A 19036-nucleotide genomic window follows, 5' to 3' on the forward strand; every position below is an offset into this window, starting at 1 on the left:
AAGCATTCATTGACATCTACAAAAATCAACTGAAACAGTTTACAAATCCATCCTTTACAGTCAAGACAGTCCATAATCTTTGCTCAAAAAGAGCAATACAAATCCTTATAGCTTGTCACCTAATTTGTCATTCACGACTTTTGCCACACTGCAGTAAACTGAGCCTCAGTGAGCCCTTAAGATATTTCTTTCACTATCCCTATGTTATTATCACAAGTCACTTCTATCTGGGGACTGGGACTTAAGGAAAAAATTAAAAATAGCCGGCATTAATTTCCAACAAGTAAAGGGGTAGCCATCAGCTTAATCCCAGTCTACCACATCCCCAATGACTCCCATACACTTGGTATCAAAGCAACATCAAAGTGTTAGCAAAATAAATGCAGCTTCAAGACAAGTTTCCTAGCCACCCATAACCCACTCAAATTACTGCTTCTAAGAAACTACTATATGAAAATTCTGGATCTGCCACTAATAATGATTTTTGCCAGTTCCAGGCTGTTTCCTTTCCTTTTTAGTATTATATGAAAGATTATTTATTTATTTGAGACAGAATCTCACTCTGTCCCCCAGGCTGGAGTGCAGTGGCAAGATCTCGGCTCACTGCAACTTCCACCTCCCGGGTTCAAGCGATTCTCCTGCCCCAGCCTTCCTAGTAGCTGAGATTATAGGCGTGCACCACTGGTGCCTGGCTAATTTTTTTGTATTTTCAGTAGAGACAGAATTTCACCTTGTTAGCCAAGCTGGACTCTTAACTCCTGACTTCAAGTGACCCACCCTCTTCGGCCTCCCAAAGTGATGGGATTATAGGCATGAGCCACCATGCCTGGCTTGAAAGATAATTTAACACATTGATCTCTATCCACTTAAAGAGATGACCCTGAATTAATCAGGATTTAGCAGAAATGGGAGAAAAACTGGAAAGGATTATGCCAGGGAAAAGAGAAAAAAACTTAATAATTACCTAAAATCCCACTATAGCTCACAAAAATTACAAGGGATCATATTTGTTAAACTATTGTATAAAAGAAAGGAAGAAGAGAGACCTCAATAAGAGAAAGAAGAAAATATGTGATACTCATCATGAGAAATTTCTCCAGTTAAATTATTTCAATAATTACTATAGAAGCATTATCTAGTACATATCATTTCTCAAAACTGCTGATTATAAATCTCAAAGATTAGCATGCATTCAATACAGACTATGTCATGTGAAATCCAAGACTACTACCATACGATTTTAAAATACATTAAAGTTTTAACTAATAGTCTAGAATCCTAATTTAAAAAACATACCTGCAGATTTGTTTACTTTGGCTACAGATGCCTTGGCTTGTCCAGTTTTGGCTAAAATAACAAGAAAAACATTTAAGTACTACATTACAAATAACATCATTTGGATTTAGTTAAAAGTCAACCTAGCAATAATTTCCAAAGAACCCTGCAAGAAACATCCCTATACTCATCTTTGTATGTCCATGGAATTACTATGGGGGCAAATTCTTAGATATGGACTTGATGTGTCAAAAGGCATACAGATTTAAATTTTAACAAGTAACATTAGACTGACCTTCAGAAAGGCTGAACCAATTAATATTCCCAACAACAGTACATAAGCATAGGAACTATTCCGCATTTCCAAACACATACAATATATCAAGTCAAAATCCTGCCAAGTCTGACCCACAGACTCAGGCCAAGCGACGGATGAAAAAAGTACACAGACACAGGTATTTTGCATTGATTGCGGCTAGGGGACTGCTCAGCCTTAGAGACACCAAAGAGAGAATGCAGCCCTGATAAGCTGGAGCCGCTTGTATTTATTCAGTACAGATTTAATGACAAAGGCCTGGAGCCAATACAATCTGTAGGTAATTGTCGCCCCCACCACCTTGGGAGCACTCCTGCACGCGATAGGATGATCAAAGGTCTGCAAAAGTAAATAAACTCGTCTACATAAATTCCTTTACACTCCTTTGTTACCTACTTCTTGCCCTTAGCATCAGGGTAAGAGAATTTAGCTGCCTTCAGCCTTTATTCTCTCCCGAAGCTTTGCAAAACCTCCCAGACTTCCAAGAAGGTTTGCGTCTCTCCTTATAACTTTTCCCACCACCCTGACTAATCTCCTACATCTCCCCCTTTTCTGTTTTTTGAATCAGGTTTTGTTGATTGAAGAGTACAGATGTGTGCAGCAGCAGGTTTGTCAGGCGTAGCGATTACTGCTCGTATTCCCGCTTTTCATCCTAGAATTAGTAAATAACGTAAGATAAACATAATTAGTAACATTTTTTTCCAATCAAGGAGTGAGGGTCTATCCAGGAGAGATGTTCTTGCACATCCTTCCATATAACTGGTTGTTGGGCATGTAGATCTATGGCGTTTAGGGATTCTAGAATTTTGGTTTTAAGTTGCTTTACGTCTGCTGTTAAATTATCATGTAAGGTCACCCAGAGGTGTTGTTTCACCTCATCCCAACTATGTATTGATTGGTTCCATGGTAGAGAGGTGACACAGATATGCTTATGCTCCCAGTCATAGTTTAATTGCTGTCAGAATGCCAGTGCATCTTGTCACTCCCCTACATGTTCCAAGGCAGCCTTGAGGGCTTGCAGATGTGCAAGAACCTTTTGATTTGTACCCTGCTATAAGAGAAGTTCATTACACACATTTCTGGCCAACTTATCTACAAAAGCAGCTATTTGTACTGATTCAGTAATAGATGCTACAGCAACACTAGCAGTTGCTAGGATAACTATGGCTGAGACTATAAAGGCTGTAAGAGTAACTATGAATCTTTGGTGTCTGACCTGGGACAGGGCATGTCCTAAGGTGGCAAGAGCAAAGGAACCTTGCCAGTCATGTGTCAAATTCACTGGTAGGAATGCCTCAGATTGTCTCCTTAATACCATAACACTGGTAATATTTAAATTAGATATATTGTAATTAGTGATACATGAGGTGAAGCAAGCCTGTCCTTGCATTCAGGTCACAAACGTGGAGTTTTGAGGTGTAATGGAAATACTGGTTCCCATAAGAAAAACATATGGATGGGTAGGGCAAATCAGGCACTGATCTGTGTGATTATGCATAAAGGTGCTAAGACGTCCCAGATGCCGTGTGTCTTGGGGTGGCAAGGACTCTACGTGGGGTCTGGGATATCCCAACCCCCCTTCGGCCCAAATCATAGGGGAACGGACATGGCTATGAAACTATGATTGGTGCCACAATGGATGCAAACATCAGTATGGTCGCCCTGTAAATGACCGTGGGGGCTCCAGTCTAAGATGTTAAATTGCCTAACTGGAGACTAAGGGCTTGTCCCCCCATGACAGACCTCCCAGCCAAAGTGGAATCCATTACTTTCCTGGCTTTGTTCTTTAGCACAGGGAAGAATGCTGGGGAAAGTGGCACTGACTGCCTTGCCCACTTTGAAGCTACTAGCAACCAAGAATGTTAAGGCATTTCCTTTGCCATGATGTAGCCGTAATTGTGTTTGGGCAGGTACATAGTAAGGGTTAGAACTTTTAAAACTTACACACGGTGGGAAGATAGTGGAGTGATATGCTAGTGTTACCTGGCACCTTAGTCCAATGTGTGCCATTAATAAGGGACCCTACTAGAGGTAAGTCAATCCCTCCTAGCCAAGCAGTTACGTTATTAGAGGCTGGGAAGGGGGTGTCTGTCCAGGTAACAGGGCGTAAGAAAGGTGGATCTAACAGACGAGCCAATAGAGTGTAGCCGGTACGGGTTGCAGGGAAAGCGAGAGCATAAAAAGGATCCTATGTGAGTTGCAACTTACACCAGAGAGCAGAGCAAGGAACAAATTATCTGGAGTGAATGGTTTCTGTGTCTGGAGCAGGATTTGCTCAGCCTTGTAAGTTGTCTTCTTCAGCATCCCCCAGGTAATGTCCGGGGCTTGTATCGTCTGAGGAAGCTGTGTTGTCTGGAGCTGCGGGTCCTGCAGGGTCATTTCCTTCACTTCTGGTACTGTGTTGGGTCCTAGCCATGCCATGGTATGGTCTGATGCATCGTGCTGGAATCCAAAGAGGGCCTGAGAGGGGTGTGAACATAAGCATATCATCTTCCTCACATTAGCAATTCATTTGGACCCCACCATACATTACTATTTACATCTTTTCATAAAACTGCGAGTTTTATGTCTTGAGAGGTTTTAGCAAAGTGCTTTTCTATAGTTGATTGAAATTTATCACTTAAATTTTAGAAATTAAGGGTAAATTACACTTGTGCTAGTAGTGTTGCAGGGTCCTTACTAATTTTCCCCCTTTTTTGTTTTCTGAGCATATCTTTAAGGGTGGAGTGGGCACGTCCTACTATGGCCTGTCAGTTATACGGGATGCCTGTGGAATGTTGGACGCTCCATGTGTGACAAAATTGTTGAAAATGTGAGCTGGCATAGGCCAGATTATTATCAGTTTTAATTTTTGTGGGCCACCCCATAAACACAGAAGTTAAAAGATGTTTAATGATATATCGGGTGGACTCTCCAGGAAGAGCACATGCGCTAATTAGGTAGGAACTGGTATCAACGGATACATGTACATATCTTAGTTTTCCAAATTTAGGGACGTGTGTAACATCTGTTGCTATAGTTTCAGTTATAAGGTTCTATCAGTTATAAGGTTCTAGTCCTCCAAGGTTAACACCTGTTGAAGGAAGGGATGTGCCTGTGAGCTGGCAATCTAGGCATTGCAGGATAATTTGTTTAGCCAGTCTTTGGGTAAGCTGCTATTGTTAAATTTCTCTAATTTTGGTGGAAAAATCGATGCAACTGGGTGGCTTGGTCAAGCAATGACGTCATAACCTGCAGGTCTGCTTGATCACTGCCGTTAAGCCAGTGGGCAAGGCAGTGAGCTGTGTGCTCGAATATGTGTGATAAAACTGACTGTGTATGTTGATCCAGCAAATGCTGAAGTCCAAGAAAAGGTGCACACAGGGTGGGCTCGACAGTGGACTTAACGAGGGCGGTCTCAAGGTTTTGCAACAAATAAACAGAGTCACTAACAATGTTAATGGGCTGAACGGAATAGGTTTCTAGGGCCAGTATTAGGGCTCCAACCTCAGCTCCCTGAGCGGTAGTAAATCCACATCAAGTGAGGGAATTATGTGGTTTCCACCAAATAGCTGCTTTTCCATTTTTACCAGAGCCATCAGTAAAAAGCATTAAAGCATTAGGTATGAGGGAGTGAACTACTTTTGCTGGCAAAACTACAGGAGTATGAGATAAGAACTGAAATAGTTTGTCAGCAGGAAGGGCATGTTTTATATGGCCTGCATAATCAGAGTGCTAATTGAAGATCTAGAGATGGAGCAAGACTGCTTCGAATTCTACTCAAGAAAATTCTTATGACATCAGGGTCATAACCTAGCAACAGATTGCATCGTCTGTGGCCCGTATAGATGACTTTACTAACTAGCTGGATATAGTGAGATAGTGTTTTAGTCCCAGTATGTGAGCAAAAGACACATTCTAGGAAGTGCAGTGCTGTGGCCATCTGTCCTATTAATCCTGTAGAGGAGTGTTTAGCAGGAAAAACAAAGAACTGAACTGAATATCGTGGATTTACGCTATCTAGTTGTCTCTGAGAAATAACTTGGTCTATTTCCTCGATTTCCCTTTTTGCTGCGGGGGTTAAATACCTGGGTGAGTCTAGGGCAGCACCACCTTTTAGTACAGAAAACAGGTTCTGTAATTTATCAGTAGTTATGCCCAAGGTGGAGGGATGCCAGTTAATATCACCCAGTAATTTTTGATAATCATTTAAGGTATGTAAGTTGCTAGTATTTAATTTAACCTTTTGAGGTCTTACTGACCAGGAAGTTAGTACGTACGCAAGATATTTCCAAGGTGAGGACATCTGTACTTTTTCAGGTGCTACGATTAACATCTTAACGACAGAGGCATATAAACTTAAAAGTATTGGCTCTGTTGGGTCTGCTAGCAAAATATCATCCACAAAATGAATAATCTTGCAATTAGGAAATTTTTTTCTACTGGGGAACAAAGCCTGATTACATGATGCTGACACATGGTAGGACGGTTCAGCATTCCTTGAGAAGTACTTTCCAATGAAACTGGCGAGCTGCCCTTTCATTACTGAAAGTTGGTATGGTAAATGTAAATTTTTCTCTGCCCTGTTCTGCAAGGGGAATAGTATAAAAGCAGTCTTTTAAGTCAATATCGACTATAGGCCTATCTTGAGGAACTGCCACAGGGGAAGGGAGCCCCTGTTGAAGGGGCCCCATAGGTTGCAAACTGGCACTGATAGCCCATAAGTCATGCAAGTCTCCATTTGCCAGACCTTTAGGGAATGATGAAAATGGGCAAATTCTAAGGACTGTTTGATGGTTCTATATGGCTGGCTTTTAATTGCTCAACTAATTCATGGGCTCATTGTAATTTCTCTCCCTTTAAAGGCCACTGTTCTACCCAAATTGGATCTTGAGAGAACCACATTAGGGGTAGGGGAGGAATAACAGTGGCCATTATTAGAAAGGGGTTTGCAGCACCCACTGGGCTAATAGGTCCCGTCCCCAAAGGTTAACAGGGACAGCCATGATTAGAGTTGTTAACTGTTTTTTCCCTCCAAATCGCAAGGTTAGGGGGTGCGTGCTCTGCTTGGCTGTGTGCTCTGCTTGGCTGTGTGCACTTCCCCAATGCCAACAATTTTTTGTTTCTGAGTGACCCAAGACCAAGTTTCTGGCCAGTTTTGATCACTAATAATCGAAATATTCTCCCCTGTATCCTATAAGCCAGTGAAATTATTTCCAATTTTTAAGGTAATCATGGGTCTCTGATCAGTGATTAATTGGTTCCAATATACTCCCATGGCTCCCGTGCTTCCAAAACTTCCCTTACTCTTTCCCTGGGCATTGGGAACCCAGTACGGTAAGAGTAGTAACTGAGCTATTTTAGATTTAGGGGGAAGAATATGCAGACTGTTACATTCCATCATAACTAATAGCTCACCTTGATAATCACTATCAATTACCCTGGTGAGCACATTGATTCGTTTACTGGATAGGCTTGATCATCCTAGGACCAATCCCACTGTTCTGGAGGCAGTGGGCCCCAGATCCCTGTTGCAACCCTTTTAGGGTCTTCTCCTTCTTTTAGCACTAATTTGTTGGGGGCAGAGTAAGTCCAATCCTGCGCTCCCAGAGGTGGCTGTTCTGAGAGTGGACTGTGGGCTTTCCAATTGACCGAGGAAAGCCACTGGCATTGCCCAAGTTTACAGCAGGGCCTGGGGCTGGCCCCTCATGAAGTTTCCCACCTGATTACTTAGGGGGTTGGCATCTTTATCAAATTTGGACTTGCACTGATTTGCCCAATGTTTCCCCTTTCTACATCGGGGGCATACAGAAGGGGGTTCTTTTCCTGAGTTACCTTGGTCTCTACTAGTGGGGCATTCCCTCTTCATATGACCTGGCTCTCCACATAGGAAACAATTTGGGTTTTTCTCCCTTTTCACTTCAGGAGGCTTTATTGCCATGGCCAATATTTTGGCTTTGTGTTTCAGTCCCCATCAGTTGATACGCTCATGTAAGTTCCCTGACCATAACTGCCTTTCCTCTGACTGCCTGCATTGCTTGCTAGCAGTCGACGTTAGCATTGTCATAGGCCAACTGCAACAATAAGATACCAGCGGCCTGGGCATGACTGATTTGTCTCTTAATTGCCTGGGTTAACCTATTGATAAATTCAACAAATGGCTCCTGAGGTCCTTGTCGAACATTTAGAAAGATCCCTGTTGAACTCCGCTTTCGGGAATTCAGTCCCAAGCCCTGAGAGCACACAAAGATACTTGTGCATAGGCTTAGGGAACAAAACTTTGTTGTTGTACACTGGCATAGGAACCCCTGCCCTGAAGCATAGCAGCTGTTATGTCTTGCCCGGCCAATTGATTCTGGTTGGCTTGTTATTCACACAACTCATCATACTCTGCCTTCCAGAGGAGGTACTGACTGGGCCCTAAAGTTGTTTTAGCTAGCACTGACCAGTCCCATGGGGCCAAACAGAAGTTTGTCTGCTATAGCTTCAATTAATCCTTTCATAAATGGACTACGGGCTCTGTTTGCTCTAATGCTTTTTCTTATCTTTATAAGCGTCAAAAGAAATGGGTTCATATACCTGAGGGCCTTCCTGATCTTGCATTACTGGGCAGGTTAAGAGCTCCCCATCTAATGCCACTTGCCTAAGACAGGGTCTCACAGCTGTAGTGTATCCCTTGTATTTTTCCAATTTACTGGGGGAGGGGGCTCTGGGAAAACCTCTGTTTCCTCTTTGGTATCTTTACCGGGTAATGGCAGGGCTGAGGGAGGCGGCGGCAGTAAGGTAGGTGATGGTTCCTCCTCCCTTCCCTTCTTGGGCTCTTCTGTGTACAGCAGGGCCAAAGCAGCCCTAAGTAAGGCCCATAAGGTTAAAGATGTTACTGGGACTCGTTGCCCTTGTGCATGATCTTGTTTAAGATTTCTCCCTACTTGTTTCCAGAGCTCTAGGTCCAGCGTGCCTTCTGCTGGGAACCATGGATTACGGGAAACAACAGTTTGCATGAGGTCCCTTAACTGAGCCTGCAAAACCGAGGCTCTGCTAGCTTTAAGCAGTTGTTTCAATATTTTTATATACTGTTTCTGTTGTGCAGACAGCTGTTGTCTCATGATGAAACTCCAGCCTGAGAATTCCCCTGAATTTAGATATCCCGAGTGGGCACCAATGACTTACTGACTGCACAGTCTCTTCGCCTTCATTTTCGGGGGTTCCGTCGTGATCCCTTGCAGTGTTCCTCACGAGGGGCACCAGCTGCTGAGTCTGATTCGTGGACTCTGGCCGAGCGACGGATGAAAAAAGTACGCAGACACAGGTATTTTGCGTGAGCGCAGCTAGGAAACTGCTCGGCCTTAGAGACGCCGAAGAGAGAACGCAGCCCCAATAAGCTTGAGCTGCTTGTATTTATTTAGTACAGATTTAATGACAAAGGCCTGGAGCCAACACAATCTGTGGGTAATTGTTACCCCCCCCTGTAGGGAGCAGTCCTGCACGTGGATGATCAAAGGTCAGATGATCAAAGGTCAGATGATCAAAGGTCGGATGATCAAAGGTCAGATGATCAAAGGTCGGCAAAAGTAAATAAACTTGTCTAGATAAATTCCTTTACACTCCTTTGTTACCTACTACTTGCCCTTAGCCTCAGGGTAAGAGAATTTAGCTGCCTTCAGCCTCTATTCTCTCCCGAAGCTTTGCAAAACCTCCCAGGACTTCCAAGAAGGTTTGTGTCTCTCCTTATAACTTTTCCCACCACCCTGACCAATCTCCTACAAAAGCCTAACATGGTTAACTGAAATGATCAACCTTCGCAATGTGAAATGGTAACTGGTAGGATTTTTTTTTCTTTAATTATAAGTGTAGTTGTATCCGTCTTCATATGTTTAAAAGTCATCTCTACTTCTTTCTCTATAATCGGCCTAATCATACTATTTTCCAATTTATCTTTTGGGTTGAGGCTTTTTTCTTATTTTTTATTAGAGTTCCTTGAGAAAATTAACACATAGGTTAACAATTTTTTAAAGTCACTCAAAATACTTATGCATTAATACATTTTATGTAGTCAAATGTCTTCCTGATTGGGAAGGACTTCTCAACCTAAATTTTACAAAAATTTTCTCCACACTTAAAGAATACTGTTATCATCTTATGTATCATTGTAAATCTTTGATCCAACTACAGTTTGATATAAGTGCTTTTACAATTTTTTTTTTTTTTTTTTGAGACAGAGCCTCACTCTGTTGCCCAGGCTGAGTGGCATGATCTCAGCTCATTATAACCTCCACCTCCCGGGTTCAAGCGATTCTCCTGCCTCAGCCTCCTGAGTACCTGGTTCTACAGGAGAGCACCACCACACCCAGCTAATTTTTGTATTTTTAGTAGAGACAGGATTTCACCATGTTGGCCAGGCTGGTCTCAAACTCCTGGCCTCAAGTGATCCAGCCACCTTGGCCTCCCAAAGTGCTGGGATTACAGACATTAGCCACCGCACCAAGCAAAATGCTTTTACTTTTATCAAAAGTAAAAAAAAGTAGCTAATTTAATGAATAATTGATCTTTTCCCAACTAAAATGAAATATTATACAAATTTACTGATGTTCTGTATGTTTTGGGAAATATCTCTGGACTCTCTTCTGACCTACTTTTTGTCTATTTAACTATATGAAACTATTCTAAATCTTCAAACTTTGTAATATATTTTAATATTTACTGTGGATAGTCTGTTTTCATTGTTTTCTTTAAAGAACTGTCCTGCCTATTCTTCTATGTTAATTTCTTATAATATATAAACTTAGAATCAGCTTATGTAATTTAAAATGTTTTATTGCTATTATTCTTTATACTTAGTGTACAAAGAAAAAAAAAAGGTTTAGCTGGATGAGGTGTCTCTAGCCTGTTATACTAGCTACTCAGGAGGATGAGGTGGAAGAAGCACTTGAACCTGGGAGGTGGAGACTGCAGTGAACTGAGATTCCACAACTGAACTCCTCCAGCCTGGGCAATAGAAAAAAAAGAAAAAAAGAAAAAAAAGGCATTTTATAACAGTGAAGCTTTCTATCCAAGAATGCTGTTTTTTCATTTAAGGCTCATTTTATGCCTTTTAATATTTTAGTTTTCTTTTTATAACTTCTACCATTTTTATTATTATAAATGGACTATTTAATATTAGATTACATAAGGAGCTCTTCTTTATAAAGCAATTAAACATGACATATTAGAGAATTAAGATGGGTAATTATAATTAAATAGCACTGTATAATTGATTCTCTTAGGTTTTCCATCATACTATCATATTTGCAAATAATAGTGTATCCTACTTTCCAATTTCCATGCCTCTTGAATTACACTGTACTGGTTAATGGTTATTAGTTTTAAAAAATATTTATTTTAACTCAAAGAGGTGTTGATGCATATTCTCAGTTTAGTTCCCAAGCTTAATGGGAACGCATCTAATGCATTATTAAGCATATGCTGGCTTTTCACATATGTGTACTTGTATATGTATGTGTGTGCATAAATAAAAGTATATATACACACATACATACCATATTTAAGAAACTTTTTTTTTTTTTTTGAGACAGGGTCTCACTCTGTTGCATAGGCTGGGATACAGTAGCACGATCACAGTTCACTTAAGCCTCCACTTCCTGGGCTCAAGCAATCCTCCCAGATCAGCCTTGCAAGTAGCTGGCACATGCCAACATGCCCAGATAATTTCTTCATTTCTGATACAGACTGAGTCTCGCTATGTTGCCCACGCTAAGAATTCTTTTTTAAATGCTAGAAATGGATGTTGAAGTTAATATCCCTCTCAGTATTCATGGAAAGGATCATATGTTCTTTTTTTAATATGGTAGAATTAACAGATTTCCTCATTTTGAACCATCTTTATACTTCCAATACGACCCTCTCTTGTGCATAGTCCGTTATTATTCAAAGTGCTCACAGACACTATATGTTAAAATTTTACACTAAAATTTAACATTAATATTCCTACACATAATTGTTCTACAGTTTTATGAAAGCTGTCAGCATTTAAAAAATATTTAACTTTCACTTTTGGGATAATTGTAAATTCACATGGAGTTGTATGAAATAAGAGGGAGAGACCCCATATACCCTTCACCCAGTTTCCCTCCAATGGTTAACACTTTGTATAACTGTAGTACAGTATCACAGACAGCAAACTGACACAATTGATACAATCTACCAACATCCAGATTTCACTTATTTTACATGCAATGTGTATTTAGCTCTGTGAAACTTTATCATAGGTGTAGATCAGTGTGACTACCACCAGCCAAGATACAGAACGGTTCCTTCATAATGATCTCTTCTAAAACCCATTTATAGCAATAGCCACCTCCCTCCCACCAACCCTGACAATCACTAATCTGTTCTCTCTCTGTAATTTCATTTCAATGTGATATACATGAAATTTGATAATATAAAACTTTTTAAAATAGCCATCCACTGAAGAACATTTGGGTTGTTTCCAGTTTGGGGCAATTATAAACAAAGTACCCATAAATATTCGTGTATAGGCCTTTGTATGAGCGTAAGTTTTCATTTCTCTGGGATGAGTGCCCAAGAGTATAAGTGATGTCATATGGTAAGCATGTGTTTAGGTTTGTTAAGTTAAATTGTCATACTCTTTTCCAGAATGGCTGTACTATTTCACAATTGCTCTTGCACACAATGTATGAGTTTCTCTACATACTCATCAGCATTTGGTGCTATCAGTATTTTTTATTCTAGCCATTCTGATAGGTGTTGTAGTGTCTTTGTCAGTATTTGATGCATTAGCCTGTTCCCCCACCTTTTCTCATTTCCCTTTTTATAGGAAGCTTTCCCTTCCCCTGAATGCCATGGTATAGCTGAAATCGATTTTGCTTTCTGAAAGATTTGGTGGAACTCACATGTGGGAGTTCCCACAGGTGAGCAGAGGGCTTTTATTGGGGAAATAACTGACTTAAGCAAACAAACACGAGGTGATCTCTGAATGGTGTGAATCACTTTCTTAAAACATTTTCTGAAATATTTTAAATTTTTCACAATAAACATTCATTACTTTGATAATTAGATTTGAAAGAACATCATTTTCAGCTGGGAACTGAAAAGGTAAAAAGAAAAGGGGACATATTATTTCTAAAGAAGAGAAAAGCCATAACAAGAGAAAAAAATCATTCGATCAAGGAAGTTTCATCAGAGATGAGCCTTACAGGATAAATCAGAATCTGTCTCCCAACTCTCCCCAAAAGGAGTCTTAACTGACTTTTTATCTTCAGTACCTTGCCTGCGACCTATTAAGTGCTTACTAAAGTTAAATGAAGTCAGACATCAATTCCATGCAAATAGACAGCGTAAATAAAGAACCAAGGAATGAAATAACATGGAAAATAAACTATTCTGAGTGACTAGAAAATACTACGCAGTTGACTGTTAATAGGTTCAAAAGATAATGTGGGGTCAAAGGGCAAAGAATAACTTATGGAAAGCCAAAGAATTCGGACTTTATTCCACTGGTCGCTAGAAGTAGAATGATCAGATCTGCTTTAAAGAGACCTCTGGGCAACAATGTGTATAATAAAGCAGAGAATGGAATAAAAAATACCAGTCAGGAGGCTATCTTCAAAAGTTCAAATGTGAGACGACAGGTCTGAATTAAAAGGAGTTACAGGCATGATGGAGCTACCTATAAAGCATTTGAGAGCTGAAGTAGATTCAAGGGAAAACTAATATGGATCCACCACTGATTGGCTGAAAAGAGGAAGGATGTTATCTAAATCTGAATTATGTTGAACAGAAGAAAAGAGAAGACAGGGTTAAGAATTACTCTACCGGATGATTAGTGGTAACTGTTAAATAATATAAGAAAATGAGAAGAGTATACTCAAGGGGGTAGAAGAGTTTATGTATGTATGGGAGATGTCCTTAAAGACTGAGAGGAAAGAAATCACCCAGGAAGAGGGCCAGGCGTGGTGGCTCACACCTGTAATCCCAGCACTTTGGGAGGCCGAGGTGGGTGCATCACTTAAGGTCAGGAGTTTGAGACCAGCCTGGCCAACATGGTGAAACCCCATCTCTACTAAAAAAAAAAAAAAAAGAAAAAATTAGCCACGCATAGTGTCGCATACCTATAATCCCAGCTACTTGGGAGGCTGAGGCAGGAGAATCACTTGAACCTGGGAGGCAGGGGTTGCAGTGAGCAAAGATCATGCCACTGTACTCCAGACTAGGCAATAGAGTGAAACTCCATCTCAATAAAAGAAAAAAAAAAGAAACCGCCCAGGAAGAAAAGCATGACATGAGAAGAGGAAAAGATTATTAGGAAAACTAGAAAGGCTGGAGAAAAGTAGTGATCCAAGAAAATCAAGAAGTTTTCATTCTTGAGGGAGGTAATTTAGTATATGCACAAAGCTTTGGAATCATGAAGTTTTGGGTTCAAATTCTAACTCCTCCACGTGGCCCTGACTCATTTAACCTTTCTGAATCTATCTCTTCTAGAAAATGAGAACAATGTATTTTTTTGAGGTGGAGTCTTGCTCTTGTCACCCAGACTGGAGTGCAGTGGCACGATCTTGGCTCACTGCAACCTCTGCCTCCCAGGTTCAAGAGACTCTCGTGCCTCGGCCTTCTGAGTAGCTGGGACTACTACCACCACACGCAGCTAATCTTTGTATTTTAGTAGAGACAAGGTTTCACCATGTTGGCCAGGCTGGTCTTGAACTCCTGACCTCAGGTGATCCGCCCACCTCCACCTCCCAAAGTGCTGGGATTACAGGCATAAGCCACCACACCCAGCCAAACATTAACTATAACTCAAAGAATGGTTTGAAAGATTAAACAAAATAACATAAATATACTATATGCCCAGCATAAATATCATACCCGCAAACATGAAGCTTCTTTTCCTTTTTCTCTCTTCTGGTACAGATTATGCTAGTAGGCCTGTCTACTTAATAAGTCATTTTTACCTTATTTTGTATACTAAATTCTAACTTTAAAACAAACTAATCCTGCATCACCCTTTACCCTGGTTCTGCTTTAGCTTTGTGTCACGGAACTTCTCGTTTTCTAAAACTCATATTACTTAATGTTTATTTTATATTTAATATTTGTCATCTCAAGTTAAAAATGTCAACTGTCTGGGGACAGGCATGCCTATTTGGTCCACTGATACATCCTAAGCCTCTACAAAGTGCCCCCTATCATGGGCATATAATAGGTACTCAATAATTACTATTTTTCTTTTTAATTAGTACTGGGTAAGAGCTCTAATGTTTCCATTTATGATCAAATCACACTCTTGCTTCCTCCCTGTGCTTATAATCAAATTTATCCTTAAAATTGCCCTAATTAACTCTTCCTATCACTCTTCAATCTGAGCGGATCTCAAAAACTTATCAAGTACCCTTCTTTTTCACCTGTCACTTTCTCAGTCCTGTTTATAGGTTCCTTTTTCTTTCTACATTTATATTGGAAGGAAGTACTTAGCTTTCCAAAATTTAGACCTTAAACTTAAAACAATTCCCAAGTATCTCACTTTCAATGCCATATGATTGGCTGACTAAAGAATATCTCTAGCAGATACCCATGACAGCTGAAATTTGGTAATGTTGAAATCTAAGGACCTAACCCCAAATTCAAAGGCACCACTGTGAGTTTTCCAATTGTAATCAATAATATCATCGCACTCTTAGTAAAACCTATCAGGACTGAAACTTGGAAATTTTTTAATTACTTAAAAATTTTTTTAAACTCATTTACTGAAAAATTCCATATAATAAAATGCAAATTTTACCTCCTCACATCACTTAACCTTTTTCACATCAGGTCCTAATCATCCCAAAGTGAAGCCCAACTGTTTTTTCTCAGTGGGATTTTTACACCTCTCCAATTTATCCAATCTATATAAGAATCCTAAACAATTAGTGAGTGGCTCCATATTCTCTACTGCAATTTCCCAGAGTCTGTACCAATTGTTACTAGCTCTTATACAGAAAAAATGGAGTGTACTTTTGCCAAGCTTAGGAAACAGTGGACTAAACAAAGCTAAATAGGTTTCTTTCCTAAAGGACTTCATAAAATGTGTTCTGTGGATTATTGTTTCAAAAGAGAAAAAAAAGCTATAACACACACCCCCAAACCTTTTTACCCAAAACATCTTTCAGAAATTACTTTTTAACACGACACATTCTGAAAATGCTACTAATGGGGTCAAATTTGAAAATTTCTCAGCATGACCCTTCAAGGCGTTCAATAGAATTCAACTTTGTTACCTTTGTTATGTGCCCTCCACATGAAGTAATCTTCTGCCTCCACATTTTATCTCTTCACATAACGTTACCTAATTTAAAATCTTAATCAAAATGTACTGCCTTCCAGAAGCCATTCATAGTATCTCTGCTAACCTTCAATACTTCAAGTACTCTATACAACTAAACATTGCGGGGAAATGTGATATTCCACACAATCCAATTTTCACCTCACTAGTAAAATTTAGTGCCTAAATTCTTACTTCATTCCAGTTAGAAAAACCAACACACTATATTTTTACCTTCCCCAAACAGAACATACAAAACGCAATGTAAGTTCCTAAATTTGTGTCTGCCTTATTTTAGCTTTTCTTTCCTTTCACTATCGAGCTGTTTACCCTCACTAGTAGTAGTCTCAAAACTTCTTTCCACCTTTCTAGTACTAAATGGACTAAGAAAAAAGAGAACCTGGATTATAAAACTGTATGCAAAATTTAACTAGATTCATAATGATGGCTTCAAGTATTTTCCTGAGTATAAAGAAATAGCTTTTAGTACATGAGTATGATAACATCCATTTCTGGATAGTCTTTTTTGCTTGCTTTTTGGCTCTCAATTAACCTCCAAAATCAAAGGGGACCAGATAAGCAATCTTAACATACCTTTCTTATGTTTTGTCTTGTGGGTTTATCGGGAGGGGATGGAGGGAGATATTGCGTAACTAACCTAAACATGTAAAAAACAGCTATTAACTGTGGAACTACGACAGATATTTCACATACATTATCTCAGATTTGTTGTATTTACTCCAAAGTGATTCTGTAATTACACAGCATTAACTATTAACCACCTGCTTAATACAGAGGCCAATTAAAGAATGCAATTTGGGTCTCCTTCATTAAAGCACAATAGTGTCTTCCTAGCATCATCATCTACGTTTCTACTAAACTGACAAGATACACTCATTTGAAACAATATTAAAAGTAACAACTTACCAGCAGAAGTTGAAGTAACAATTTCAACAGCTTTTGAAGCATCTGCATCTCTTCTATTTAAAAGGAGAAAAAATTTAGCAGCAACTTAGGAATTCTAAGTTCTACAAAATCCTAAAAATGTAATATTTAAACCTAAAAAAGTTTAAAATAATTCAACTGGAGTGATATCCCTCTTAAATTGCAGGTATAGTGATAAAATATATTTAAAATGCGGTTTTAAAAATTAAAATTTCTTAAGTCATATGCACATTTCATTCTCACATATGAAATCATAAAGTCACTTACTTTAAGGTAGATGCAGATACTTTCTTTGACTCTAAAGTCTTTTTCTTCACCTCTTTGTTCTATGTAGGAAAAATATTTTGAACAAAAGAAATTTAGTATAAAGCAATTTAGAAAATATAGAAGAAAAATCTAAAATCTTCCTATTCTAAAGGACACATGCTTATTACTTTTTCTATTTATAAAGACATTTTTTTCAATTTGTGATTACACAGCCTAATTTTACAACTCATCTTTTACAACTCATCTGCATTTTCTTATCATTAACTACAGTAGTTTCCCCTTATCCAAGACCCCTGGTGGATGCCTTGAAACCGTGCTCGTGCTGAACCCTATATGTACTATGTTTTTTTCCTATATATACATGAAAGTTTAATTTATAAATCAGACATAGTAAGAGATCAACAATAATAAAATAGAAAAATGCTCCCTTCAGCAGCATATATACTAAAATTGGAATGATACGGTTATTAGCATGGCCCCTGCGCAAGGATGACACACATATTCGTTAGGCATTCCATATTTTAAATTAAAAAAAGTTGTAACAATATAGTGTAATAAAACTTACGTGAATATGGTCTGTCAAAATATCTTACTGCACTGTAGATCTTAGCAACTTCAGCATACAATTTTTTTCTTTCCTTATTAAGCTGAGAACTTTCAACTTTTCACTAAAAGGAAGCATTTTTCAGCTTCTCTTTGGCATATCCAAATTGCCAGCATCACCATACTTGCATTTTAGGGCCATTATTAAGTAAAATGAGGGTTAAACACAAGCACTGCAATACAGTGACGGTCAATGTGGTAACCAAGACAGCTATTAAGTGACTAGTACGCAGGTAGCATATAAAGTGTGGATACTCTAGACAAAGCAATGCCTCACAGCCCCAGTGGGCTGGAGTTGGACTGCATGAAATTTCATCATGCTAACTTAGAACGGTGCACAATTTAAAACATGTTAATTGTTTATTTCTGGAATTTTCTATTCAATAGTTTCAAACCACAACTGACCACTGAAACTGCAAAGCCAAGCCTCAGATAATGGGGAACTACTGTATCTTTCAAAAACATGGTTTCTCATAGCACTGTGACATTTCAAATGTCTAAAGTTCAACTGCTATCACCCTGGTCTAATCTACTACTATCTTTTGCTTTGATTACTATAATTGCCTCATAATGGTCTCTGCTTCGGTCCTTGCCATTCACCCACTCTCTATTTACAACATAAACCTAGACTGAACCTGCTGTTCCACAACTCAAAACCTCTTGTTAGACTCAAGGAAAAAAAGCCAGTACCTACAATGGCCTCTAAAAGTTTACAACATATGTTCTACCTACCTTCTAACTCCCAAACCACAATACACTTCTTCCTATACTTCTTCACTCCAACCCCAAGCATCCTTTCTACTCCTCTAAGATGCTACACAGGTATAGGTTTGGCAGGTGCTATTCCTTCTGTCTGGAATGCCCTCAATCCAGGACGTGGTTTGTTCCCTCATCTTCTTCAGGTGTTTGCTCGAACATCACCTTTTCAATGAGATCTTCCCCAACTACCTTACTGAAAGTTGCACAGTTCTTCATTCCCCAACAAGAGTACTTCTATTGTCCTTTCCTAATTTTTTTTTTTTACCATAGCACTTGTTGAAAACAAACATAATATGTATGCATTTTTAACTTATTTGTGGTCTTTCTCTCCCTACCCCTTGAAGTTAAAACTCTGTGATACCAGGGACTTTGTTTTCTTCAATATTCTATTCTCAGTGCATAAAGTCATGCTTGAACATTCAGCAAGTACTTGTTAACTTGATCTGAATTTCATCATAACTGTTCTCATGCAATTTTATAGTTTGTTCTTTTTCAGCACTCTTGTCATTTCCTTTTGCACTATATGGGATTTTATCCCAAACGTTCCTTCAACTCAAATATTTAGAAGAAATTAG

The 19036-nt window shown here is 39.2% G+C and overlaps 1 protein-coding gene and 1 non-coding gene across 6 annotated transcripts in view; one reads left to right on the forward strand and one right to left on the reverse strand.

The window, feature by feature from the left end:
- The window catches only part of ZNF638 (zinc finger protein 638), a 154257-nt gene that overhangs the window by 31597 nt on the left and 103624 nt on the right, over positions 1 to 19036 (reverse strand). For all 5 annotated transcript variants that reach the window (XM_063617845.1, XM_055242704.2, XM_055242705.2 and 2 more), the window contains exons 9-11: positions 17100 to 17158; positions 16815 to 16867; positions 1297 to 1347 (exon numbers count right to left, since the gene is read on the reverse strand). In XM_063617845.1, coding sequence (XP_063473915.1) covers positions 1297 to 1347; positions 16815 to 16867; positions 17100 to 17158 — 163 coding nt within the window. The remainder of the gene's footprint in view (positions 1 to 1296; positions 1348 to 16814; positions 16868 to 17099; positions 17159 to 19036) is intronic.
- Positions 17520 to 17623, forward strand: LOC129463264 (U6 spliceosomal RNA). Its single transcript, XR_008651070.1, has one exon. It is a non-coding gene; the product is annotated as a U6 spliceosomal RNA (small nuclear RNA).

The sequence above is a fragment of the Symphalangus syndactylus genome, chromosome 14 (genome assembly GCF_028878055.3).
Source record: "Symphalangus syndactylus isolate Jambi chromosome 14, NHGRI_mSymSyn1-v2.1_pri, whole genome shotgun sequence".
NCBI lineage: Eukaryota > Metazoa > Chordata > Mammalia > Primates > Hylobatidae > Symphalangus > Symphalangus syndactylus.